This window comes from Arachis stenosperma, chromosome 10 (genome assembly GCF_014773155.1).
Source record: "Arachis stenosperma cultivar V10309 chromosome 10, arast.V10309.gnm1.PFL2, whole genome shotgun sequence".
Classification (NCBI taxonomy): domain Eukaryota; kingdom Viridiplantae; phylum Streptophyta; class Magnoliopsida; order Fabales; family Fabaceae; genus Arachis; species Arachis stenosperma.
The window spans coordinates 2,884,075-2,909,422 of NC_080386.1; the positions used below are offsets into that span (position 1 = coordinate 2,884,075).

At 39.1% G+C, this 25,348-nt stretch overlaps 5 protein-coding genes across 7 annotated transcripts; 4 read left to right on the forward strand and 1 right to left on the reverse strand.

Moving 5' to 3' along the window:
- Nucleotides 1-884: 884 nt before the first annotated feature.
- On the forward strand, nucleotides 885-2,627 carry LOC130955444 (uncharacterized). The gene is made up of 2 exons (XM_057882292.1): nucleotides 885-1,841; nucleotides 1,947-2,627. Exons 1-2 carry the CDS (start codon nucleotides 885-887, stop codon nucleotides 2,625-2,627), a joined length of 1,638 nt encoding a protein of 545 aa, XP_057738275.1.
- A 7,505-nt stretch (nucleotides 2,628-10,132) lies between these two features.
- On the forward strand, nucleotides 10,133-12,611 carry LOC130954848 (putative serine/threonine-protein kinase). Of its 3 annotated transcripts, none has more exons than XM_057881625.1 (7): nucleotides 10,133-10,269; nucleotides 10,640-10,738; nucleotides 10,922-11,034; nucleotides 11,109-11,319; nucleotides 11,438-11,675; nucleotides 11,763-11,913; nucleotides 11,992-12,611. In XM_057881625.1, the coding sequence occupies exons 2-7, from the start codon at nucleotides 10,651-10,653 to the stop codon at nucleotides 12,304-12,306; spliced, it is 1,116 nt and encodes a 371-aa protein (XP_057737608.1). In that variant the 5' UTR covers nucleotides 10,133-10,269; nucleotides 10,640-10,650; the 3' UTR covers nucleotides 12,307-12,611. The 3 variants fall into 3 exon arrangements, with proteins under 3 accessions (XP_057737608.1, XP_057737609.1, XP_057737610.1); XM_057881626.1 differs by having other exon boundaries at nucleotides 10,167-10,252; XM_057881627.1 differs by having other exon boundaries at nucleotides 10,253-10,269; nucleotides 10,623-10,738.
- Nucleotides 12,612-12,852: 241 nt separating this feature from the next.
- On the reverse strand, nucleotides 12,853-15,649 carry LOC130954850 (clathrin light chain 1-like). Its single transcript, XM_057881628.1, has 3 exons — nucleotides 15,142-15,649; nucleotides 13,584-13,737; nucleotides 12,853-13,490 (listed from the first exon to the last, which is right to left on the reverse strand). The coding sequence occupies exons 1-3, from the start codon at nucleotides 15,516-15,518 to the stop codon at nucleotides 13,065-13,067; spliced, it is 957 nt and encodes a 318-aa protein (XP_057737611.1). The 5' UTR covers nucleotides 15,519-15,649; the 3' UTR covers nucleotides 12,853-13,064.
- Nucleotides 15,650-20,415: 4,766 nt separating this feature from the next.
- On the forward strand, nucleotides 20,416-22,515 carry LOC130955448 (wings apart-like protein 1). The gene is made up of 6 exons (XM_057882296.1): nucleotides 20,416-20,883; nucleotides 21,000-21,265; nucleotides 21,630-21,780; nucleotides 21,927-22,024; nucleotides 22,108-22,189; nucleotides 22,324-22,515. The coding sequence occupies exons 1-6, from the start codon at nucleotides 20,416-20,418 to the stop codon at nucleotides 22,405-22,407; spliced, it is 1,149 nt and encodes a 382-aa protein (XP_057738279.1). The 3' UTR covers nucleotides 22,408-22,515.
- A 739-nt stretch (nucleotides 22,516-23,254) lies between these two features.
- Nucleotides 23,255-24,559, forward strand: LOC130955449 (uncharacterized protein At4g19900-like). The gene has a single exon (XM_057882297.1). It carries the CDS (start codon nucleotides 23,255-23,257, stop codon nucleotides 24,557-24,559), a length of 1,305 nt encoding a protein of 434 aa, XP_057738280.1.
- The last annotated feature ends 789 nt before the right edge of the window (nucleotides 24,560-25,348 follow it).

Here is a 25,348-nt window from a genome sequence, read left to right on the forward strand (position 1 = left end):
CAGGAGGAACTTTCTGCTATAAGGTAATGCCATTTGGCTTGAAAAATGCGGGGGCGATATATCAAAGGCTGATGAACAGGATATTCCACGACCTCATAGGAAAAACGGTTGAAGTCTACGTGGACGACATCCTGGCAAAAACAACACGACCTGACGACCTCCTAAACGACCTGGCAAGAGTATTTGCGTCCCTCCGTCAACACGGTATGAGGCTGAACCCCCTCAAGTGCGCCTTCGCCATGGAAGCCGGTAAGTTCCTGGGTTTTATGATAACTCAGAGAGGGGTAGAAGCTAACCCGGAGAAATGCCAGGCAATACTTCAGATGAAGAGCCCGGGCTGTATCAAGGACGTCCAGAGGTTGGCAGGGCGATTGACATCACTTTCCCGGTTTCTCGGAGCCTCGGCGACAAAGGCCCTGCCATTTTTTAACCTCATGAAGAAAGGGATGGCCTTTGAGTGGACACCCGCGTGCGAAGAAGCCTTTCAACACTTCAAGGAAATCCTGGCGGCACCTCCCGTTCTCGGGAAGCCAAGGGACGGGGAACCACTATACCTATACCTCGCTATAACAAGCGAAGCCCTGGCTGCAGTACTGATACGGGAGGACGGGAAAGCCCAACAACCAGTCTACTTCATAAGCAGGGCCCTACAAGGAGCAGAATTAAGATATAGCAAGTTGGAAAAGCTAGCCTTGGCACTCCTAACTTCCTCGAGAAGGTTAAAACAATACTTCCAAAGTCACCAAGTGGTCGTCAGAACGGACCAGGGGATCCGGCAAGTTCTCCAAAAACCCGACCTAGCGGGAAGAATGATGACTTGGTCCATCGAACTCTCTCAATATGACATACGGTACGAGCCCCGGCAAGCCATCAAGGCGCAGGCCATGGCGGATTTCTTGGTTGAAGTAACGGGAGATCCAGGCGAAGACATGGGTACACGGTGGAAGCTCCATGTAGACGGAGCCTCCAACCAGACCTTCGGAGGTGCCGGGATCATCCTAGAAAGCCCGATTGGGGTTGTATACGAACAGTCGGTTAGGTTCGAATTTCCCATCTCAAACAACCAAGCAGAATACGAAGCCCTCATAGGAGGCTTGACCCTAGCGGCGGAAGTCGGCGCAAGAAGACTGGAAGTATGCAGCGATTCCCAAGTCGTCACTTCCCAAGTAAACGGCAGCTACCAAGCCAAGGACCCCTTGTTACAGAAATACTTGGAAAAGGTTAAAAGCTTGAGCCAAAAGTTCGAAGAGGTCACGGTCCAGCATGTACCCAGAGAAAGGAATACACGGGCAGACCTCCTATCAAAATTGGCCAGCACAAAGCCAGGGGAGGGGAACCGGTCTCTCATCCAAGGCATGACAAGGGAACCAGCAATTGCACTACACATAACAACCCTAAGTCCTTCATGGCTAGACCCTATCACCAACTTCCTAGAACACGGCCAAGTCCCTGGTGATGAAAAGGATGCGGCAAAATTAAGAAGAGAAGCGGCAAAATACGCCGTCATCCAAGGACAGCTGTTCAGAAAAGGGCTTAGCCAACCCCTACTGAAGTGCCTACACCCCGACCAGACGGACTATGTCCTCAAGGAAGTCCATGAGGGCTGCTGTGGACACCACATCGGAGGCAAAGCCCTAGCAAGGAAGTTAATCCGAGCTGGGTACTACTGGCCGTCGATGATGGCGGATTCCAAAGAGTTTGTCAAAAAATGCATAAAGTGCCAACAGAACGCCAATTTTGCCAAGGCACCGGCCTCCGAGTTAAGCTTGCTAACGACCTCCCGGCCGTTCGCTCAGTGGGGAGTCGACCTCTTAGGGCCCTTCCCAGTCGGCCCTGGGCAGGTCAAATATCTCATAGTAGCGATTGATTACTATACCAAATGGATAGAAGCCGAACCACTGGCTAGCATATCCTCGGCCAATTGCAGAAAATTCATGTGGAGGCAGGTAATAACACGATTCGGGATACCAGAAGTCGTCATCTCGGACAATGGCACGCAGTTTACTGACAAGAAGTTCACAGAATTTCTCAGCGGCCTGGGTATAAGGCAAAGGTTCTCTTCGGTAGAACACCCTCAGACGAACGGACAAGTGGAGTCCGCCAACAAGGTTATCCTTTCGGGGTTGAAAAAGAGGCTGGACAATAAGAAGGGTGCTTGGGCCGACGAGCTAGCGTCGGTCCTCTGGTCTTACCGAACAACCGAGCAGTCCTCCACCAAGGAAACTCCTTTCCGATTAACGTACGGGGTGGATGCGGTAATACCCGTAGAGATCGGTGAACCGAGTCCGCGATTGCTTTTGAAAGGAGTGGAGGGAACTGTAGAAAAGGACCTGATAGATGAAGCCCGGGAAATGGCCCATTTGACGGAAACGGCGCTAAAACAAAGAATAGCTCTGCGATACAACACCAAAGTGCTCAAGAGGGAATTTGAGCCTGACGACCTCGTCCTAAGGCGGAATGATATCGGCCCACCGACCCCCGGAGAAGGCAAGCTGGCGGCCAACTGGGAAGGCCCATATAGAATCAAGAAAGCGATAGGAAAAGGAGCATTCAAGCTAGAAAGACTTGACGGCAAGGAAGTCCCGAGAACATGGAATGCGGACAACCTGAGAAGATTCTACTCCTAGAGGACGGAGCGGCACGCCGGCTAACCTAGCTAAGTAGTCAATTTGTCATTTATAGTAACTTTCAAGTCCTTTATGTGGTTACCGAATAAGATATACTTGTGCAAATTCTCCACCCTATTTTGTCTCCGTTTTTCAGATAAACCATCTCGTCACGACTAACGACGACACCTGACCCGGGACTGATCACCCCGGAGGTCATCAACTACCGTTGTAACGAATAATCACACGAGAGGCCACGGGCCGCCAGTATAAACGACTATAAACCAAAAACGGTTAATAGAAACGATAACGCAATCAGACGAGTAAGAAAAACTTTATCGCGACAAAACGAGCAAGCGACCAAAAAGTCATTGTTCACAAGCCAAAATAAAAGCGGCTAAAATTAAATTGTTCATAAGCCAAAACGGCCAAAATCAAGACTGTTTACAAGCCAAAACAAAACGGCTAAACAAAAAACAAGGAAACAAAGAGTTCATTTCTTAGGGACATCGACAACTTGGCCATCCTTAATAATCTTAAAAACACCGATTGCCGACGTGTCGAACTCAGGGGCAACGATTTTAATTTGAGCTTTCAGGGCTTCCTCGGTGCCCAAAATCGCGCCTTTGCCCTGTTTAACGACGTCTTTGTACTTAGCCTTCCATGTTGCCAGTTCAGCCTCCACGGCCTACTTCTCCTTCTCGACTTCGGCCGCGCGCTTCTGCGCCGCGCCGACCTGTTTCTCCAAAGCCATCTCGCGCTCGACCAAACGTTCAACCGTCGCATCCGACTCTTTCTGTTTCTTCTCGGCAGCTGTTGCCTTTTGTTCGGCGGCGGTAGCTTTCTGCTCGGCAGTGGTAGCTTTCTTCTCGGCGGCATCCAATTTCTCTGAAGATTGAGTCAGCTGCTCCCGAAGGGTCTCAACTTCGCTTTTTAGCTCATTATTGGCCTTCCCAGCGGAATCCAACCTCCGTCGGAGAGACTCCATCCCGGACAGCTCGAACTCGGCCTTCCGAGCTATGACCGCACCGCGCAGGAGAGTGCGGTACATCCACCTCGCCTGCCCGGCAAGGGATGACTCATGGAAATGCTCCTCGGTACCGGGGATCAGCTGGGTGTCTATGAAATTTCCGGCGTCGAAATTCCTTTCCATCACGGTAAGGACGCCCTCAGGGCTAGACGACGCCGTGGAGGCCTTCTTCCTCTTTCTCTTCAGGCTGGGGACCTCTACCACCTCCTCCTCATCGTCCGGATTGGGCACCGAACCCCCAGTCCCGATCACCTCACGGATAGGAGAAGCATCGACCGCCTTGTCACCTTCGGTTGCGGCGCCTTGAGCCGATGTGCCGATCCCTTCGGTAGCGGCCCTCTGCTCGGGAGCATCCTGGCCCTCCGGGGTAGGATTAGACCCTTCGGGGGCGGCTTGCTCGTCACCTTCCTCATCATCGGCAGCTAGGAAGGTTTGGAACAAGTCGGGAAGACCCGTTACCGACGCAGACATATCCACTGCAGGAAAACAAAGAAGGTCGGTTAATCGCCACATAATATCAATAAAAGGAAAAAAGACAAAGGGCAAAGTAAAAAGCTCCTCACAAATATAATTACGACCGGACTCCCGGTCACCCATGAGAAGATGGGGAGTTACTGGGTTCTTCCCAAAGACTGCCATCAACACCTCGGCAATCTGCTTATCCACCTTCGACATACTCCTATAAGCCACCTTAATAAAAGAATTGGACCCTGCCCCGAAACTCCAATAAGTCGGGATGAGCCGTACCCCCTCCAAAGACAACCAAAAGGGATGACGACCTTTGGCAGGGCGGACTTTAAAATATTTGTCCTTAAACCCGTGGTAGGAATCTTCGAACAAACCGAAAATCTTCCGACCCTGGGCAGCTCGGAAGGACATGAATCCCTTTTTGTGTTTCCCCTCCTTGGAAGCGTTTGTGAGGGTGAAAAAGAAGAGGAAGACATCTACAGACACCGGCAGTTCGAGATATTCACAGACCATCTCGAAACAGCGGATCGAGGCCCAACTGTTCGGATGCAACTGCGACGGTGACACGGAAATCCGATTTAAAAGCGCCATTTGAAAGGCTGAAAACGGAATACGAACTCCGACTTGAGTGAACATGGCTTTGTAGAACCAAATCCAGTCGGCGACCTGGCGGGGATGGAAGTTGATCTCGTACAATCGCTCGTGAGGAGCCGGGACGAAAACATCGTAATTGGCCTCCTCGTCAGTCCCGCCACACAAGTACCCGGCTTGTCGGAACTCGGTGAGCTCCTCCTCGCCCATTTGGTTGGGTGATTCCTTCACGTCGGAAACAACCCAGGCATATGGATCATACGCCGCGGGGTTAACGGAAGCCCGGGAGACCGTGCGAGCCATACCTACACGGGGGGATCATCCAGTTAGTCTAAGAGATCGGTAGATCGGTTGCTCAGTTCAACCACACCACTACTCCCCAACTAAGGACAAAACACTAGAGGTGGACAGGGAAAAGCCTACCCTGGAATGGCTCCCCCCCCCCCCTCTAACACGAGTAACCGCCATTGGAAGGCCACACAACAGTAACAGAACCATGCAACAAGCATACAAAAATAATGCACAAAAGAGAGTGGGATTCGAAAGATACCTGAATTAATAGAAGGACGATGGAGTGGTTGTTGAAGGAAGATGCGGAAAAAGCACACAGCAGTACGGCGAAGAAGTGTTGTGTTTTGGGAGCAAGAAGAGGGCAGAGAAGAAGAAGGCACAAAAAAGAGGAAAATGCTCAAACTGCCCTGTTTAAAAACCACCCCAGGAAGCGCGAAACGACAGGGGGCAAAATGGTCCTTTCAGCAAGGGTTTTTCACCCCATTATGAGCATTTAATGCTCGGCACGGGGAACGAAGCGACGAAACGGTTGCTGGCGCAACCAAAGGACACGCGCGCAGAAGACGCGTCTATATCACGAACGGCCGACCAGACGACCCCAGGAAAGAAACAAGACAACACGCCATTGCTAGCCTCCACAGCTACCATTGGCGCGTGGGGGCACTGTTACGGCCTGGCCCAATGACTCTCCGGGTCGACCCGACCCGACCTGATCATGCCTCCTTCCACCGACCCGGACACGCGTCCCGTACGGCTCACACGTAGCCATGGGACAGCGTCCTTGACGAAATGGGCCTGACCTCATGAGGGGCCCAAATCTGACACGTATATAAGGGGAAAGCTGGCTCTTCCCCCGAGGTACGTCATATTCTCTCCCCTATCATTCTGCTCGCCTGCGCGTTACTGACTTGAGCGTCGGAGTGTCTTTGCAGGTGGCACCCCCCCCTCAACATCTCTCCACGACCAAGTGCTCCGGTGCTCGGCTACTCGACAACTCGCAAGCAGTGTGACCCAAGCCAAGGCGTCCGTCCCCCAACATCTAACCACCCGACCTGTTCGGAACCCGACTACTGAACAGTTTTCTAATGTATTTATTATTATACATTTATCAAAATATAAAATTTAACGATCTTTATTAGTAATAACCTTAACATATTTCCTAAGAAATTAAGGCAATTTTTTTGTTAAATGTAGTTTCACATGAAACTACAAAGTCAAGAGAAGTCTTAATCATTTGATATTTAGAAATGGCATTAACGCAAGTAGTCATCTTTTGCCAAATCAAGAAGAAGCCGAACCTATTGACTTTGAAGTTTGAACATCATCACTTGCTGATCAAATCTAATGACCAAAAAAGATTTGAAAGAATAATATAACAACTGAGGATATTTATTCAGCTTGGGTTTAGGACTGTACCCAGTAAATCTTATAGTCCAAGGTAGAACATAAGAGTTGAATGGTTATATTCTAAGTTCATTGTTGAAAGTTGAAACTTGGCGTTTTCTGAAAATGGCTGGTGATGGTTTTAATGCAAACATACCGAGGATGATACAGATTCTCTACGCCATATCTACTAGAATTTATTATTGATAATGTAAGCTCATAAATATGTATATGACTATATGTATAAATTCCCTTTCAAAGAATAAATACTTTCTTGTAAATATGACCTTCTATAGTTTTATATATTTACAAAAATTTTGTTCAAACTTACTATGTCAAAGAAGTAAAGTCCACCGTTTTAAAAAAAAAAATATTATGATTCTTTTGAAACGTAGACACACAAAATACTAAACCAATAAATAGTTAACCATGGTATGGTAATTGGTAAGGATAACAGTGTTGATGTGTTTCAGTGTTTGTAGTTTGCAATTGAAAGTAATAAATCCAAACAAACTAATAGTATTTTTTTTTAAATCTTTATAATTTGCACTCGATTTCAATGTGTAATGTGTAAAAGAACGCTACTGTAGTATTTTTTGAGTAAACACCAAACTCGACTTTTGTCTATTTTTACAAAGAGCAATGCTAGGGGCCAACAATATTTGTGATTGGTAGCCATCAACTAGCCATCAATGATGATTTAATGGTGTGAGATTTCATCTAATAGTTCACCTTTCTCTGCTGATTACATGCTGGCTAAAATGCAATAAAATTGCTGGCCCCTAGACTTTTCCTTTTACAAAAGATAAAGTAATTTTTGTAAAAAATATAAAGGGATATTTCGATCCTCAACTTTTTTATTTTGGGACAATACGATCTCTTTATAAAAAAATCCGTTAAATAATAACAAAAATTAGTTTTAATAACAAAAATTACTTTTGTAGAAGGTTTTATTTATATATTTTTTGAGAGTTTTAAACTTCCATACAATTCTTTTTAACAATATAACCAATTATTATCACTGGTTACCATTACTTTTTTCATTCTCATTATTATCACTCATATTTCTATTATTTTCATCATTATCTCCTCTATCGTTATTATCACCAATATCAATATTATCATTTATCTACATTCAAGTTTTTTTCTTTTATTTCTTATTCGATATTATTTTTTTCCTTTAAAAGGTATTTGTACTACGATTACTTTTTATTGCGACATCATTTTTATCAATGATTTTCCTTCACTTAACCACCATTGGTGAAGAAATTTTTCAAAAATAAATTTATTAATAGTTTGTGGAGATTTAAAACCCCCACAAAATACAAATAAAACCTTGCACAAAACTAATTTTTGTTATTATTTAACAGATTTTTTAACAGAGAGATCGTATTGTTTCAAAATAAAAATATTGATAATCGAAATGTCTATTTTTTTTACAAAAATTATTTTATTCTTTAAAAAAATAAATAAAGACCGGATTAGATATTTACTCGTATTTTCTTAGCAGCTTTTGGCGTAAATTTGTTCATTATTTAATTACTAAAACAGAATTTTAGAAATCTTTTTAACTCTCGGTTACTTCCTAGTGACGATATAGGCATATAGCAATATCCAATTAGAAAAGGGTTTTTGAACAACGTTGGTTTTTTACTTTATAAGACTAAAATCTATTGAGAAAGCAACAGTTGTGCGAACGAAATAATTAAATTTGGACACTACTAAACAGTTATTTATGATTCGTTATTTAATGTTATTTTGCTTAATTTTTCAACTGGTATTAAGAAGTCTCTTTTCTTAAAATTTTAGCTTTATATCAATAAATAAATAATTGATTAATTAAAAATATAAAAATATTTTTATTTTTTAAAATATCAAACATCTAATTGGCTTGTGGTTACTTGTGGTTGTGTAAGCAGCTGTTTAATTGGGAGGAGCGGGATAATTGACTTTGACTTTGACGTCAGCTTGTTCCGAAAAAATATAAGTTTTTGGTTTGGTTGTGTCTTAAGGAGGTTCTTTCTACTACAAGTTTTCACTTTAGAAGAGCGATGTCGTCATCGGATAAGTGTCTATGATGTCTTTCTAGTCAGGAATCTGTTTTGCATTGTATTCGAGATTGTCCAAAAGCTCAGCTTGTCTGGCATAGGTTTGATATTTTGTCATCCTTTGTATTTGAAGAGCTGGTTCTTGTATCATAGTAGAGAGTATCCGTTCAAGTTCTTTTCGGGACTTTGGTGGATATGGCGAGTAAGGAATAATGACATCTTTAATCCCCATGAAACTTGGCCTCCAGAAAAAGTGATTTGTCTGACATTAACTTTAAAAAAGAGTTTAGGAATATTTTTGAATTACAACGTATGTCTATTTCCTCTACTCTAAATGATTTTTGGAATCCCCCATCTATTGGTACTTTTAAGATTAATTGTGATGCTAGTTATTTTAGTTCGGGTGATAGTGTTGGTTTTGCTTGTGTTATTAGAGATTGTAATGAGAGTTGGCAAAGGGAGTGTTTGGGAATGATTGAGAGTAATAGTATTATTCAAGGAGGATTGTTTGCTATTTGGAGAGGATATCTCTTAGCTTGGGATGTGGGTCAACAAGATGTTATTTGTGAGATGGATTGTGTGGAAGTATTTAATCTTATTACTCAAGATGATTTTGGGTTTATTGATCCATTGATGCTCAAAATAAGAGATATCATGCGTTGGAATTGGCGTGTTGACTTTCGTTTGATTATGAGAGATGTAAACACGATGGTAGATACTATGGCAAAGATGGCGATGAAGTTACAACTTTCGCATGTGGAGTTTCTTTCACCTTGAGAGGAGTTTAAGAATAGTCTTAAACGGGACTGTTTATCTATTTAAGCAGTTCATTATTTTGTTTGTTTTGTTTTTTTTTTTTGTTTAATTTATTTAAGTCACAAAAAAAACATCTAAATTTTTTCAATTAAAAGTTTAAAAAAATAAAAAATATTTTTTATTTTTAATTAATAAAAATTTTTTGTTCTTTCAAATTAAAAAAATTAAAAACCTATTTAGTTATCATTAAATTTTGGTGAAAACTCAAGTGCAGTTGACTTCACATAAAGTTGATAACTAAGAGCCGTTAGATAATTTAATTGATTTGACTAAATTTTCATTTAATGACTTTTATCTATCAACTTCACATAAAGTCGAATGCATTTGAGTTTTCAGTAACTTATTTCTTTGAACTTTTGCTCGTTGCTAATAAAATAATATTTTTAATTATCCGAGTTATTCTGAACAGCATTAGCACTGGTCCAAAGAGTTAGGAACAGCATTAAGAAAATACAAATAGAAAGATTTGGTTTATGCAACATTGGGGCCCAGCCAAGTGGGAACTGACAACAGGGCATGCAGCATGCTTGAATGTCATCAATATCTCTCTGGTTTAGTTTAATTAACCTCAATTATAATCATAACCTCTAACAAAATATTTGTAGAGATACTTTAGATTTTTCACTAAAATAAATCCACGTTGGTAATAAAAAATTAAACTTGTGTCTTTGTGGAATATGAAATTACTACTCACTATGTCAATTGTATTTTCTTTTTTAACCATCAAACAAATAATTAATGCTCAATGTCTACATCCACCATCTACCTTCTCCATTCATTATAAAGTCAACTTCAAACACGGCTGGAATTTCTTTTTTATATTTAATTGTGATTATATTTTTATATTTAATTATTATTATATTTTTCAAAGTCCAACTCAACTAACTTGGATTATATTAACCAACCACTTTCACATTCTCTCATTTCTTCACGTTTCTCTTTAAGGCTGCTTCTTTTTTCTTCTTCAGCTTGTGCATTCAGTCACTAACAGTTTTTGCATCTCTGCCTCCATCTGAATTGTATTAACATCAACCATGTATCCTCTTTCTCTGTCTCTGAACTCTGAACACACCCTCTTATTATTGCTTTCTCTTGTCTTATGATAATTGACACTTAGCATTGTTTTATTAAAGAGATCTTTTGTGTCTTTTTCATTCTTGAAGTTTTAGTCTTTTTGGCTTGAAAATTGTGATGCTGAAATCAGTTGTTTAAGTGACAACTGGGTTTAATCCTCCTTGTTTTTTTCTTTTTCCTTTGTCCTGTACTATGCAAGTTGTTTTCATGTTACATTTTTAAAATAAGGTTTTTGTCTCCAAATTGAACAAGAAAATAGCAATTCTTTTCCCACTTGGAAGTGCATAGCTACTAGTTGAATTTGATTTATATTAGTATCTAATATTATGCAGATTGCAACACCATGACCATTAAGAGTTGTGGCTGCTTTGGAGCCTCAACTACAAAGAAGAAGAAAACTATAACTTCTCATAGTCCCAATGAAATTGATGGTGAGGGATTGTTGCTTATTTCTCTTCATACTTTCCGGCCTTGAACGATATTCGTGATCAGATAACTATTTTCTGTGTACTTCTTGATTATTGGTTAATGATTTTCCAAGGCAAGCCTTAGATTTTCATCATCTCCAAGTAGATGAGTGTTTGATTGTTCTTCTTTTCTCTTTTGTTGTTAAGGCTATCCCTTAGCCAATGTTAGGCAATTCTCTGATAAGGAACTGAGATTGGCAACTGATAATTATCATTCAAACAGTAAGATAGGAAGAGGAGGCTTTGGAACTGTTTTCCAGGTATTCAGGTTACTATGCTTCTAAACTTGTAAATCTTGTAATTGTGGAATTAATATGATTTGTGATTATCTTAGGGAACCTTAAAAGATGGAAGACAGGTAGCAGTGAAGACCCTTTCAGTTGGATCAAAGCAAGGAGTTCATGAATTCTTGACTGAAATTAAGACATTATCAAATGTTAGACATCCAAACCTTGTTGAATTGATTGGATTCTGCATTCAAGGACCTAGCCGCACATTAGTCTATGAGTATGTGGAAAATGGCAACCTTGATAGTGCATTACTTGGTAATTTAAATTTGACAAATCTGAATTATAAAGTCAGAAATCAAATACATATACTCTCATTTGAGAGAGGATGAAACATGTAAGCTTTTGAATCATTTTCTCTACTATCTCTTTGCAGGCACAAGGACTAAGAGAATTAAACTAGATTGGAGAAAAAGATCTGCTATTTGCATAGGTACTGCTAAAGGTCTTGCATTTCTTCATGAGGAAATTGTGCCACATATTGTACATAGAGACATCAAAGCTAGTAATGTACTACTCGACAAAGATTATAATCCGAAAATTGGTGATTTTGGATTGGCAAAGTTATTCCCAGACGACATTACTCACATCAGTACAAAAATTGCCGGAACAACGTATGTTAATCACATCTTTTAAGTTTTATAAACTTGGAATATGAAACTGATTAATACTCTACCCTTGTTCGGTTTCTATTTGCATAGGGGTTACTTAGCACCAGAATATGCATTAGGTGGGCAGTTAACCATGAAAGCTGATATATACAGTTTTGGTGTTCTTGTGCTTGAAATCATTAGCGGCAAACGCAGCTCGAGGAGTAACTGGGGAGACTCCAACAAACTCCTATTGGAATGGGTATGTAACTATGTAAGCAAACCTCATTTACTGTTTTTCGAGTCTCAAGTTTAAACAAGTTTCTATGTGGTGCAACAGGCATGGCAACTTCATGAAGAGGGTAAACATTTGGATCTTGTGGATCCAGAGATGGAAGAGTTTCCAGAGGAAGAGGTGATGAAGTACATGAAGGTTGCATTGTTTTGCACACAGTCAGCAGCAAGCAGGAGGCCATTGATGACACAAGTGGTTGACATGCTGTCAAAGGAAATTCAGCTCAATGAGAGTCAATTACAACAACCAGGATTCTTCATGGATTCAAATGATGAATCCTCTCGGATCAAGTCAACTTCTGACTCTATAATTCCTAATGTTAGCTCTAGTCATAGTTTTACTCAGGTGGCCCCTCGATGATCATGCCTAAATAAATATAAATAGTGGTTCACAGGCTTAGGATTTTTTTTCACTGATTCATTTTTCCTGGAATATATAACGACGCACTAAAGCAACTAGCCAACTAGGGGCTAGGTATATTGATGCCGGAACCCGTAGTGGATCACTGTATAGTAAATTTACAATATACTAGTTTTGCTGCTTATGTTCATAGGAAATCGGAGAGATGGTTATGCTAGAAATACATGTCACAAGAAGGTGGTTTGTGACTTTGTGTAATAGTTTAAAGAGATTTGTTCAACATAAAAGGCTTCTGGTGCAAAATGTTTGGTCAACTTGTCGATTTGCTTGAACATATTCAACTATTCTAGCTCATTTTTTTCAAAGCCCCGGCAAAATAGCCTCATTCTCCAATCATTTAACGATAAAACGGCCAAAACAGATGGAAATCAATGTGCCTCTCCCCCAAGCAATACAGAATGCGCCTAAGCCTATATTGTGGTATAAAGATAAAACATCCGACTTTTAAGTTTACACATTTATTTGAGTCAACAAGTCAAAAGATCATTTAAGTTAAAAGCAAATACTCTGTTATGTAAACCCACTAAATCTGCATGGCATAATTGTCAATAATTGATTTAATTCATACAAAACCTTGATATTGGTCATAAAATGAGGGTAATAAGCATTATAAACTAATAGCTGGGCAAAAAGATTCATTAAAGACTGTGGGGAGAAAGGTGATCTTAGATGATGGAACCGAAGAATGATACGCACAATTATGCAGCAGGCTGCTCCTCAGGGGCAGCAGCTTCTTTCTCGGGTACATCTGCAGAGCCGTTAGAAGAGGCATCCTTTGGTTGTGATCCATCAGTAGCAGGTTCAGGTGCTTTCGATGTGGCTTTTTTTCCATCCTTACCCTCTTTGGCATCTTTAGTTTCTTTGGCAGGAGCAGGAGGTGGAGGAATCATGTGAGGTGGTGGTGTGTGCTTCAGCTTTAATAGTATCTGTCGCATCCTAGCGAGATCGGTGGGTTTACCAGGCTTAGGGCCTTGGACAACTGTAATTGATGGCTTCTTGTCCTGATCCTTCTTGCCTCTTTTCTTTTCAATGTTGGGAACCTCCCGAGGAATGAGCTCTGCAATTGCTTTCCAATAAGCTTTGTCTGCCTCTTTGTGAAACTTCTCTTGATTAGCCACGAATAACTGCTCCACAAGCAGATTTCATTTTCTACCATTAGAAGGGCAGGGAAAAACATATCACGTGACAAATGATAGCATGATGAAAGTGAAACTTACCTTCTCCCTTTCCCTATTTTGAACCTTGTTAGTCTCAACATTAAGCTTCCTTTTCTCATAAAAAGCCACTTTATACTCCTCTGCTTCCTCAATAATCTTTAATCTGATTTCTTTTTCCCTTTTCTCCTTCTCCTCTAACTGAATAGCATTTTGACTGTATAAGGGAAGCCAAACATTAATTGATTTATTTTTGGGTTAACAACATAGATCTTAGATTTTTAATCACCCAAGATCAGAAATTAACCAAAATGATTGTCCTTCCAACAAGTATGAGAATGGATTTGCCTCTGTTAACATGGGATTTATATATCAATGGCAATAGATATTTTGATAAAAGAAAATGTCAAATTAACCTTTCTATTAAAATCATCCTTACAAATAGCACCTACAAGCATTTTTGGATATCTTAAACAGCAAACACATAATCTGAACTAATGTAATAATACCAGTGCCTGCTTGGTCATGTACCATCTAATTTACATAAATATTTCATATCAAATTTGGAAGCCTATTGCTGTATTGCCACTTGTTACTACAAGAAAGACCAAATAATGCAGCAGGATAACACAAATTGTAGTTTTCTTTTGTCATGCATAGACCAATTGCTAAGCATACGATATATCAGAAATTCAGAAATTATTCAATCCAATATACATATGGCTTGGCATTGTTGGCAAAATTGACTAGATTTTATTTTATGTTATTTGCCATCAAGGCCTATTTAAGAAGCACACATGATTTTTTATTTTTACTCTTTTTCATGGATAGACAAGATTAAATAATAAACTGCATTCATGTCATATTTTCTATAGCACTCTCAAAATCCCAGAGATGTACGTAGGATGATCTGCTCTAATTGCAGTCCTTGTCAAGACACGGTCACCTAGGTCTTTTGAAAAGTGCTTCCCTTATCTAATAGAGAGATTAAGAATTTGATATCATCACCTTGAATGTGATCAACTCACTCCAATAGTCCAATGGGCAAAGCCGCAAAGGGATCATTCTTGCATAAACTTTTAATCCGGTAAAGCAGCTACGCAAGATAGATCACAAAGCTCAAATCACCACTAAAATTCGACACACAATCCAACTTGCTACCTCACCATAGAATTTACCTTAGAAATAGCTCCTACACAACACGATTATTATGGACCAAAGTCTAGAGATCCATCCGACTAAGTAAAAATTTAATTCCCCCTTCTAATCCCCTTGATCCAAAACCTAACCACTGTTGAACTGGTGCTACGCTAATTAACTCCCTATATATCTACCGAAAATCACATCAACATATCTCACAACAGCACAATTAACTACTTCAATTGAACTCAACTAAAGAACTAAACTCATCAATTCGTTTCTTTCTACATCAAGATCAAGCTCCCCGAATCCTGATTCGTGATCCTAAGTCCTTACTGCTTACACGTACCGGCAACAAACTTCGCGAATACACATGTTAAAAGCTTCTCTAGAATAAAGTAAAATCACCACAGATCTAAAGCAAATTCAAATGAGATCTACCAAATTCATAGGTAAATAGGGAAAGTTCAAAACCGCTCACCGGCGCCACTCCCGAAGCGCGTAACCTTCCTCCGGCTCCATCTCAGTTGGCGGCGGAAGCACCGGACCGTCGGAGGCAAAGACGCTTTCGGCACCGCCATAACCGTTCCCGTTCTCGACAGTCTCCGATTCGAAAGGGGAGTGAGAGTAACCAGGATTGGGATCGCTGAACCCGTAGATCTCCGGCGAGGCGGCAGCGGCGGGGTCATGATCTACGGTGACATCGCCATCGGGGGAGAATCCTCCGGTGAAGCTGGAGTAACCGCCGTAGCCAGAGTAGGTGTCGTCCTCCTCGGCAGCGTTGTGAGCGGCGGCAAAGTGGTCGGCGGAAGAAGAGTTGACGTTTAAGTCATCGGCGAAGGAGTCGAAGGAAGACATGGTTGCGAGTTTCTCTCTCTTGTGTGAAGTGAACACAGCGAGTGCGTTCGTTCTTCTCTGTGCTTTCGTTGAATGAAATAAAATTAGAGCTGAGTTGAGCAGAGTCTATAAACTTATTTTGACTCCTTAATACTTATCGCTGAATATATGTTGATCCTTCATTTTTCATAATAGCATTTTTTTGTTTTATTTTGTGTTAATGAATCTATACTTTTATCTTGTCCAACCTACCAAATATACTATAGGAAGCATTTCAAGTGCACCGGGAGTATCGGTGTACCAGTTGTTTTAACCGTTGATCTGAATTATAAAAAATATATATAATATATATTAATTAAAATCAACGGTTAAAACAACTGGTGCACCGGTGCTCCCTGGTGCACTTGAAATGTTTCCTATACTATATAGTAGGGAGTAATGGTAAAAATAACACATCAGATTATTAGGGGGATTTTTTTATTTAAATTAAAAATATATAATATTTATCGATTTAAATAAACATACCATTATTTACTAAAATATATTTTGGGTCACACTCGAATGCAGTGGGAAAAACCACACTAAAAGCGTATTACGGATACACTGCTACCGTATTGTGACACGCCACGTGCTAGTCATATTTCGAATGCACCTGAGATATGAACAAAACAATATCTAAGATGCAGTACATCCGTGATATGATCAAAATTAGTTTTTACCTACTGCATCAGAGATATGAACAATTAGAATGATCAAGGCAGTGCATTTGAGATATGGTCAAGTGTGCATGACAACTTTTATTTATGAGAAAGTATATGGAATTAATGGCCTAAGCGTACAATGTACACAATAGAGGTTTTGGAAGTATTAGAGATATAACCATTAGTGTTACATTATCCTATCAGGTTATGCTTTCGGGATGAGTGGTTTTATGACATGGTATTAGAGTTCTAGATCCAAAAGGTCAAGAGTTGGTTTCCCTCCAGCCCCTGGTCCGAGATCCTCGGGGCACCTGCTCCGTCACCCTACTTTCAGACTCCATCCCTGCTACCGCCGACTCCACCGTCCGGGCTAGGGGCTAGGTGTTCGTCCTCATCCATACCGTCTTTCCATTATTCATATATGTATTCTAATTGTGCATATCTCGAATGCAGTGGGTAAAAATTAATTATGGTCATCCAAGATATGACTAGCACGTGGCGTGTCACAACACGAAAGCAATGCATCCGTGATACGTTTTTAGTGTAGTTTCCCCCACTACATCCTAGATGTGACCTAAAATGTATTTTAGTAAATAGTTGTACGTTTATTTATCGGTAAATATTATTATATATTTTTAATTTAAATAAAAAATCCTTATTAGGGAGGATTTGTGTGGTTTATTCAGTTAATAAATAATAAATAATAAGCTAATGTTATTGAGTTAGCACTTAGCACTAAGCAGTTGCTCTTGTTTGTTTGTTTTTTTTTATTTTTTTGTTTTAAATTCTTTTTTAATTTTTTTTGTCAGACTTGTGTAATTTGTTTAGTGAAAGGCTTGAATTTGTTAACTGGGTTGGGCTTCTACTATGGTACTAATTTTGGGCCTTGAGTTAATCATTTTGCTAGTCCAAAAACGAAAATAAAAACAGCAATGATTCGCAACTTGGCCCAAAAGAAATGATTTGCAAGGCCCAACGAGACAAATTCAAATTTGGCGCCGTTAACAGAAAACGGTGTTCCCACTTATCATTCTCACTCCTTCTTTCTCCCTCTGATTTTCACTTTCTCTTCTTTCAGTTCAAGAACCGAAACCATGGTGCTACGCACGCACGGTCGCCGAATCTGCATGAGATTTCCTGCGAAATCCTCCGGCGAAGGCGTCGCCCTATGCTCCTCCTCTTTGGCATTCTCTTCCCAAGACTCCAATTCCACTAACGGTCATTTCCGCAAGAGAAAGTCCAAGAGAACAAGGACGCATAATGAAGGCTTGATTACAAAGAAGATGAATTTGAAGACGACGAAGAAGAAGAATGCATTAAAAAACCTCACCCTTGCAATGATTCCGGCTAAAACCTCGACGCTAATAGAGGCGCAGAAATTCGGCGAGGTAATGGAGCGCATCGACGAGGTAAATTTCGCCATTGATGGACTCCGCAGGCCCCAACCGGTTCAGATCAGAAGGACAAGCTTGCTCTCTTTGTTGTCCATTTGCGCCACCGCACAACAGCGCCGCCTCCTCCACGCTCAAGGGTACATCACTTTGTAAAGATTTATTCGATATCCATGTACTAATATGAAAAAGATTGAAACTTTTTCTTAAAAAACAATTTCTTTTTGCAATTTTACGCTCAAGGGTACATCACTTTGTAAAGATTTATTCGATATCCATGTACTAATATGAAAAAGATTGAAACTTTTTCTTAAAAAACAATTTCTTTTTGCAATTTTGGCTTTGGGCCTTATTCAAGTTAATTTCCTAATTTTAAACTTTTGGTGGGTGCAATAATGATTGACGAAGTAAGTAGTGTTTGCTTGATGTTTTGTGCTCAGTATCATTAGAATTGGTTAGTGTTTTTGTTCCGATAGAGTTTCCTGCGGTTTTGGCACAGTATGAGTAACATACATGTTTCCATTTAAGTATTCAGAATTAGATAGATAATAGATTCGTGATTTTACACAAATTTTAAATTTTGTTTCCTTGGATTTTATCATTGTGAATCACTGAATTGTCTACGTCGCTGAGGGCTGTGAGACAAACTGGCATAGTAGTGGAATTTTGAACTGAAATATGGATTGTATTCACGGGTAGTTAGGTGATAATCCCTGATTTTTCTACTTTATAGGATCGCAAAGACAATCATTGATGCTATTTTGTGCCTAAGTCTTAATGATCTTCCAAGCAACGTTGCAGCTGCAACTCTGTTCTACATTCTTACCATTGATGTAAGTCTTGTATTCTTTCTGATGAAATTCATCTTCAACGTCTAAACATTCTAGGACTTTATTTTTGACCTTTTCTGTGCAAGGCTGACCTTTCAATGGCATACTTACCATTCTGCTTTTGTTTGGACGCTTTAATTTGTCAATCCTATTGGTTTCAATTTGCCTGATGTTACTGGATATTCTTTTGATTTCAGGGTGTAGAAGATAACCTCCTTGAATCACCTGATTGTGTTCTATTTCTGATCAAGTTGTTGAGACCACTTGTCTCCACGGATGGCGCAGATAAGGCACTAAAATTTGGTCCGAAAATTCTATTGTCGCATAAGAATGTCGGTTCATTAGAAAATACAAGAGAAAGATGGGACTCCAGTTCTGTTGCAATTTTTTCTATAGTTCAACAAATTCTAGTAAGTTGTAAAGAACTGAAGCCAACCTGTCAAATTGACAACAGCATAGAGAGGCCAGAGTTATGCCCGGAATGGTTAGCATTGTTGATCATCGAGAAGGCTTGTTTATCTTCCATTTCTCTTTATGGTATTGTAGTGTATATCACCTTCCAGATTTTACTCTAAATATTATTGGCTGAAGATATTCTTCTGTTATATGTTGTATGTTTTTAATGGACGAAATTAACAATGAATAACCAAATCTGTTTAGTTTTAATGATTCTTTGAGCTGTTTGTTTTATTGTTCTTATTGTTGATATTGTTTCTTAATGACGGGGAATCTGTTTTCAGAAACTTCTGGTGCTGTATGTAAGACTGGTCAAAATTTTAAGGAAAAACTAAGGGAGCTTGGAGGACTTGATGCTGTCTTTGAAACTACCTTGAAGTGCCAGTCGCATTTGAAGGTGTGAGATTGTATTTTCAGTTCAATTTATAATTTGTGTATATTTTTTTTATAAGAAATAACTTGAGAAAACTGCAAAGGTTTTACAGACATTATAAAACAGAGTGACTATTATTATTTGCTATCTGATCTTTCTTACTCTAAGATCAAATATTGTGTCTGTCCGTACTCCGTATATGGGCAATTCCCTTATGTTCAGGGAATCAATTTAAGTAGTTGCTTGTCTTTTATTCTAGTTGATTTCAAGTTTTGAAGCCCTATCTGGTTGTAGATTAATTTAATTGGGGAGAACCATTGGTTTGCCGTTTCAGTGCTGGGTGGAGGATAGTTATCTATCTACCAAAGATGTTAGAAATGACAAACAGCTAAAAAGCCTTACTTTGCTTCTTAAATGCTTGAAGATCATGGAAAATGCGACATTCCTTAGTGAAGACAACCAGGTTTATTACTCATTCTAGCCCAACCTCCCTCTCTTTCAGAAAGCGACAAAAACTAAAATATGCATAGTTTAGATTTTCATCTTGAGTCTTACTTCCTTGACTTCCCCTTTGTATAGTATACTCATGTCCTGCTGCATTCTTAATTCATCATTCATCGTATGTACTTTATTGTAACAGGCTCATTTTCTTGGACTAAAACGGAATCTCATTCCTCAAGCAACTCCGATTTCCTTTGTGGAGCTGATTTTAACTATCATAAAATTTCTCTCAGGTAACGATCGCATAAAGGGGTAACTTCTTCCTTTTGCTGCTTTGTCTTTTTATTTCTCTTTTCTTGTCATGCTATTTTGCTTTTATTTCTTTCCATTTCTTACAACTGATTAATTATTCTTCCCACCCATGTCCCTCCACAATCTTCCAACTTCAAGATGTGTGCATAAGTCGGAATGCTTCTACCATTTTCAATGATAACAAGAATCCCATTTCTCTTTCTACCACAAGTCATGATTCTGAACTGGATCTTCTCACAGACCTTAAAGGTGGAGTTTCTTTCTCCCCCAAATTATGTTGAAGCTATAGTCATATTGTAAAGAAAATTCCTTCGAATTTGTGAATGCTTAGTAGTGTTGTGATAAGCTCATCAAGAATTACTGAATGCTCTTATACATGACACTGCAGGGAGTCTCACTTTAAACCATACTGGAATGTGCTATCATATGGAGAGAGAATCTTCCATAAAGAGGATTGATCTTTCACAGAAGAGCCAACTTGTGAGATGCAGCCAGTTAAAAAGTTCTCTATCAGTTTCTGAAACTCCCAGCACTTCAATGACATACAGTTATTCACCGAATATGAGAGACAATCCTTCCAAATTTGCACCATCTAGTGGTGCGGATTGTAAAACATGTATGATCCAACTTGAAATTTCAGATGATAATCAAGATCCATTTGCATTTGATGAGGATGACATTGCACCTCCTAAGTGGGACTTACCATCAATCAAGCAAAGAAAGTCGCATGCTAAAAAATATGAGGTAACAAGCAGAGAATTTGAAGAAGGATGTTTATCACAGACTAGTGTGAGCAATGGGGATGTCAATTGTTCCAGTTCTTACGTTGGTGGTGAAGAAGGTTCCAGTCTTCTCACTGATTGCCTTCTTACTGCTATTAAGGTATCTTTATGATTTTCTCTGATCTATTGTTTTGTGTCTTCTCTATATCATTCTTTCCTTAGTTTTGGTAAGTTGGAATCTCTATAAATTAATATTGTATATTTGTATGATTGTAGGTGCTGATTAATTTGACTAATGACAACCCTATTGGCTGTCATCAAATTGCTGAATATGGAGGATTGGAGATTATGCCTCTGTTAATTGCTCAGCATTTTCCTTCTTTCAGTTCATCTTCATTGCCCACTTTTCACATAAAGGAAAATAAGCCAAACAGTGTGAAAGACCATCGACATGATAGGCATCTCACTGATCATGAGATAGATTTTATTGTTGCTATTCTTGGCCTGCTTGTAAACTTGGTAGAGAAGGATGGCCATAATAGGTAATTTAAATAATAGGCAATACTGGTATTCAATCAAGAGATTTGCTAAGCAAAGGAAAAAAATTTCTAATTTGGAATAACCAAACACAGCTTGAATTATATCGTCACTAATATTCCCATAATTACAGTGTAGCAAAAAGTTTGGGATCCCATTCTTTGTGAAATCCATGTATCTATCTATAGATGTTAGTACTTTCTATTTGATCACCTTTTTATAGAAAAACCAACTGTAGTTACCTCCTTCTAGGACAAAATCAAAATTACAATATGCTACGGAGAATGTAAACAACAAAATGAGCTTTTGTATTGTGATAACAAGATGTATTGTCTCACTATTGCAGTATTGCTGCTAATGTTTTTGCAGATCACGGCTTGCAGCAGCCAGTGTTCTGCTACCATGCTCAGAAGTCTTAGACCATGAGATTCGGAAGGATGTTATTCCATTATTATGCTCTATTTTCTTGGCTAACCAAGGTGGAAGTGAGGATAGCAATGAAGATAAATATCTGCTACTGGTATGTATTATGATCTTCTTTTGTTTACTTACTATCAGAGACTTGAACCATTTAGATATAAGTTGTGTGATCTAGACTATAATGGTTGGGGAGAAGGGTATGAAGTTTGATTCTGATCTTCATTCATCTTGTTCTCCATCATGCAGAATGAGGAGGCAGCTATTCTGCAAGGGGAAAAAGAAGCTAGGAAAACGATCGTGGAGGCTTATTCAGCACTGCTTCTAGCCTTTCTATCCACTGACAGGTTAATATACTTTTCTTGTTTTGGTTCTATTTTTTTGTTATGTGTATCTTAGGGATTCTTTCTTTTCCCTTTCTCAATTACAGCAATGACATTCACGAAGCAGTTGCCAACAATCTTCCAGATCATAATTTGTCCATTCTTGTGCCTGTGTTGGAAAGATTTGTGGTAAGTAGCTGTTAATAGATGTAACTACCTTGGCTTAAAACTGTGAAGCTAGCAAGAAATATTGGGATTATTGAAAGTGATGTTTGGAGTCATCTTTTTACTACTATTAAGTCTTTAATCATATTTGTTTCCAGGAATTTCATTTGGCCTTAAAGATGATTTCTCCAGCGACCCATAAAGCTGTTAGTGAGGTCATTGAATCATGTAAAGTTCGTTGAAAGCTCATCAAATGGAAAACTATGTACAGCCTCAGCTGGTTTTGCTGCAAATCACTTCATTTCGTCCAACTAGTTACACTAGATGATTGTATATAAAAGTCAACAGAGGGTTGCCTTGTATAGTTTGTGTATCAACAATGGTATTTTTTCAAATATTCTTGATTAGAACACACACACAAGTGTCTAAACAAAGCATATGAAGTAAGCACGATTATTAGCAAAAATGAAAATAAAAATTAAATGAAGCACCAACCAGGAAATCACTTCACAAAGAAGTACAGATTTGGATATTCTAGATTTGATCTGTAGTTTCTTATCCATGTACTCTGATTTGTCAAAACCAATGAAGCAAAGTAATCTACACTAAATGAACAAGAGAGCAGTCTCCAATTCATATGAACCTTTTTTTGTTTTCCCTCCTACTATTTACTTGCACTCAATTTGATTTAAGATTAGACTTAAATTTGCAAAAAAGAAAGGACTTGAGGTGAACTTGAAATGAGCAAAAACTACAAAGAGCTTTCTATTTGACCACCCCTTTCTACCCAAAAATAAGACTATGGCCCATATAGAAGAAACAGATTACACTAGCCTCACACATTGTCATTTTCAACCCCCAAAATAAATCATTGGAAAAAAATAAAAAGAGAGAGAGAGAAAGGACGTAACTGTAACTCCACTACAACCACCCACAATGTCTCTAATATAAACATGGGGTTTGGGAGGAGTTTATTATTCTTTTCTCTGTAGCAGCAGCAACTGCCTCGGTAACCAACCCAAAACAAAACTTTTTGAACCAAGAAACAGTTCCCTCCTTTCCTCTGTTACTGTTCATGTTTGAAAGCCAATGGAAGAGAACTACCATTTCTCTTCTTCTTCTGCATTGCACTTTAAAAGATATTTACTTTCTCTGCTCTTCTCTCTCCCCACTTCACTATATGCTCTCCTCCTCCTCTTTCTCTTGACCTACAATGGTTTCACAGTGTTCTGGATTCATGTCCCTCTCTCTCTTCTTTCCCCTCCAACACACCACACCAAATGGCCTCCTGCTTCTTCTGTGTCCCTTGCGGTAAAAGAAGAAACTTTACCACCCATTAACAAGACCCATTTGGCGCTTCTCCCTCAAAACACAAACTTTCCTCCTTTTCCCATCACTGAAAAGCAGCATAGAAGGCGTACAAGAGTGAAAAGGCACCACAAGCGTGGCCTCAGAAGCCTACTTCTAGAAGAGCCTCAATTCCCATTGTTTCGGTCCAGAATCAAGGCCTTCTTTTATGGCAATTCCTCTTCTTCTGGTTCTTGCAAGTTCAGGTTCTTCATGACTTGGATTTCACCATTGAAGGCATTTGGTGTAAGAGAATTGCTTTCTGTGGAGAGCTTGTTCAAGTCTCACCGTGAAGCTTGTTTGGTCATAGTTTCAAAGTCAATGGATTCTGACACAGGAACTCAGATTCTGAATCCTTTTGTGGAAAATGGATTCAGGGTCACTGCCATTGCACCTGATTTCAAATACATATTCAAGGGAACTCATGCTGAATCATGGTTTCAAAAGTTAAAGGAAGGGAATGTGAACCCTGGTGAAGTTTCCTTGGGACAAAACCTCTCCAATTTGCTTAGGCTTGCATTGTTGTACAAGTTTGGAGGTGCATACATTGATGCTGATGTAGTGGTCTTGAAGAGCTTCTCCAAATTAAGGAACACAATTGGAGCTCAGAATCTTGATCCAAGAACTGGTGAATGGAGTCGTTTGAACAATGCAGTGTTGGTATTTGACAAGAAGCACCCTTTGCTTTTCAAGTTCATTCAAGAATTTGCACTCACTTTTGATGGGAATAAATGGGGTCATAATGGTCCTTATTTGATTTCAAGGGTGGTTTCTAGGGTGAGAAGGAACCAGCAAGAAAGGTTTGAGAATTTCACTGTTCTGCCACCATCTGCATTTTATCCTGTGGATTGGAGAGGGATTAGCAGTTTGTTTTTGAGGCCAAGAGATGAGATTCATGGAACATGGTTGGAGAAGAAGAAGGAGCAAATTAGCAAAGAGAGTTTTGCTGTGCACCTATGGAATAGGCATAGTAAGAAGCTTAAGGTTGTAAAGGGAAGCATTGTTGATAGTATCATATCAAGTTGTTGCATCTTCTGCAACATTTAAAGTTTGTAATTAATTTTAGAAAGTTAGAAAGATGATAAATTTAGCAGTTTTATTCCAGCATCAAAGGTTAGACTAGTATTGGATATTTGCCATAGGAAAAGGTACAGATTGATTGACATTCCAGAAAAGAATATATATGTTTGTCTTTCTTGGTTAGGACCATTATAACTTATGATAATGATTTCTCAGCTTCCTATCTAAATAAGACACTAACCTTTATCCTTATATCATGTGTCATGAACCTTTGGTCCCACTCTCTCTATGCTCAGTGTCTTATCTTCATTTTTTTTTTATAATAGAAAAAGGGTTACCAAAACAAAAAATATGTTCTCTACAAATTTAGTGGAAATTTTCACTATTCACACAATTCTAAATTCTCCCTATATTTTATTCGGAAATTACAACATAGCTCCTTTGAACCATAAATGGACACTACTTGTTGTGGCAAACACTTACAAGTGATCTACCTACTTTCAAGGATTCAACCAAGGTTAGTTCAAACACATATTTGTTACCTAACAATATAACATAGGGGCCTAATCCATATACTTAAAATTGTGAATCATATTATTATAACTGCTAGATTAATATAATATTAGTTAAGTGATAAGTGTTTTTTCTTAATAAATAGTTTTGAGTTCAAGTCTTAGAAATAACAAATTTTTACCAAGGCCTGGCTGAGACTCTCATGTTCTCATCTTGCAAAATTGATAACTAATTACTCTTATTAATATGATAATATATAATTAAATATCCACATAATCATTTTTATATAAATAATACACACAA

Bases quoted from the DNA above. Each gene is read 5' to 3' on its own strand.
- LOC130955444 (XM_057882292.1), top strand. From the start codon at position 885: ATGGCGGATTTCTTGGTTGAAGTAACGGGAGATCCAGGCGAAGACATG. The intron at 1,842-1,946 runs GTCAAATATCTC...ATGTGGAGGCAG, and splicing joins TCCCAGTCGGCCCTGGGCAG to GTAATAACACGATTCGGGAT.
- LOC130954848 (XM_057881625.1), top strand. From the start codon at position 10,651: ATGACCATTAAGAGTTGTGGCTGCTTTGGAGCCTCAACTACAAAGAAG. The intron at 10,739-10,921 runs GTGAGGGATTGT...TTTGTTGTTAAG, and splicing joins TAGTCCCAATGAAATTGATG to GCTATCCCTTAGCCAATGTT. The intron at 11,035-11,108 runs GTATTCAGGTTA...TGATTATCTTAG, and splicing joins GCTTTGGAACTGTTTTCCAG to GGAACCTTAAAAGATGGAAG.
- LOC130954850 (XM_057881628.1), bottom strand. From the start codon at position 15,518: ATGTCTTCCTTCGACTCCTTCGCCGATGACTTAAACGTCAACTCTTCT. The intron at 13,738-15,141 runs GTGAGCGGTTTT...TCCCTTATACAG, and splicing joins GCGCTTCGGGAGTGGCGCCG to TCAAAATGCTATTCAGTTAG. The intron at 13,491-13,583 runs GTAAGTTTCACT...CTTGTGGAGCAG, and splicing joins AAAATAGGGAAAGGGAGAAG to TTATTCGTGGCTAATCAAGA.
- LOC130955448 (XM_057882296.1), top strand. From the start codon at position 20,416: ATGTGCTATCATATGGAGAGAGAATCTTCCATAAAGAGGATTGATCTT. The intron at 20,884-20,999 runs GTATCTTTATGA...GTATGATTGTAG, and splicing joins GCCTTCTTACTGCTATTAAG to GTGCTGATTAATTTGACTAA. The intron at 21,781-21,926 runs GTATGTATTATG...TCCATCATGCAG, and splicing joins AAGATAAATATCTGCTACTG to AATGAGGAGGCAGCTATTCT.
- LOC130955449 (XM_057882297.1), top strand. From the start codon at position 23,255: ATGGAAGAGAACTACCATTTCTCTTCTTCTTCTGCATTGCACTTTAAA.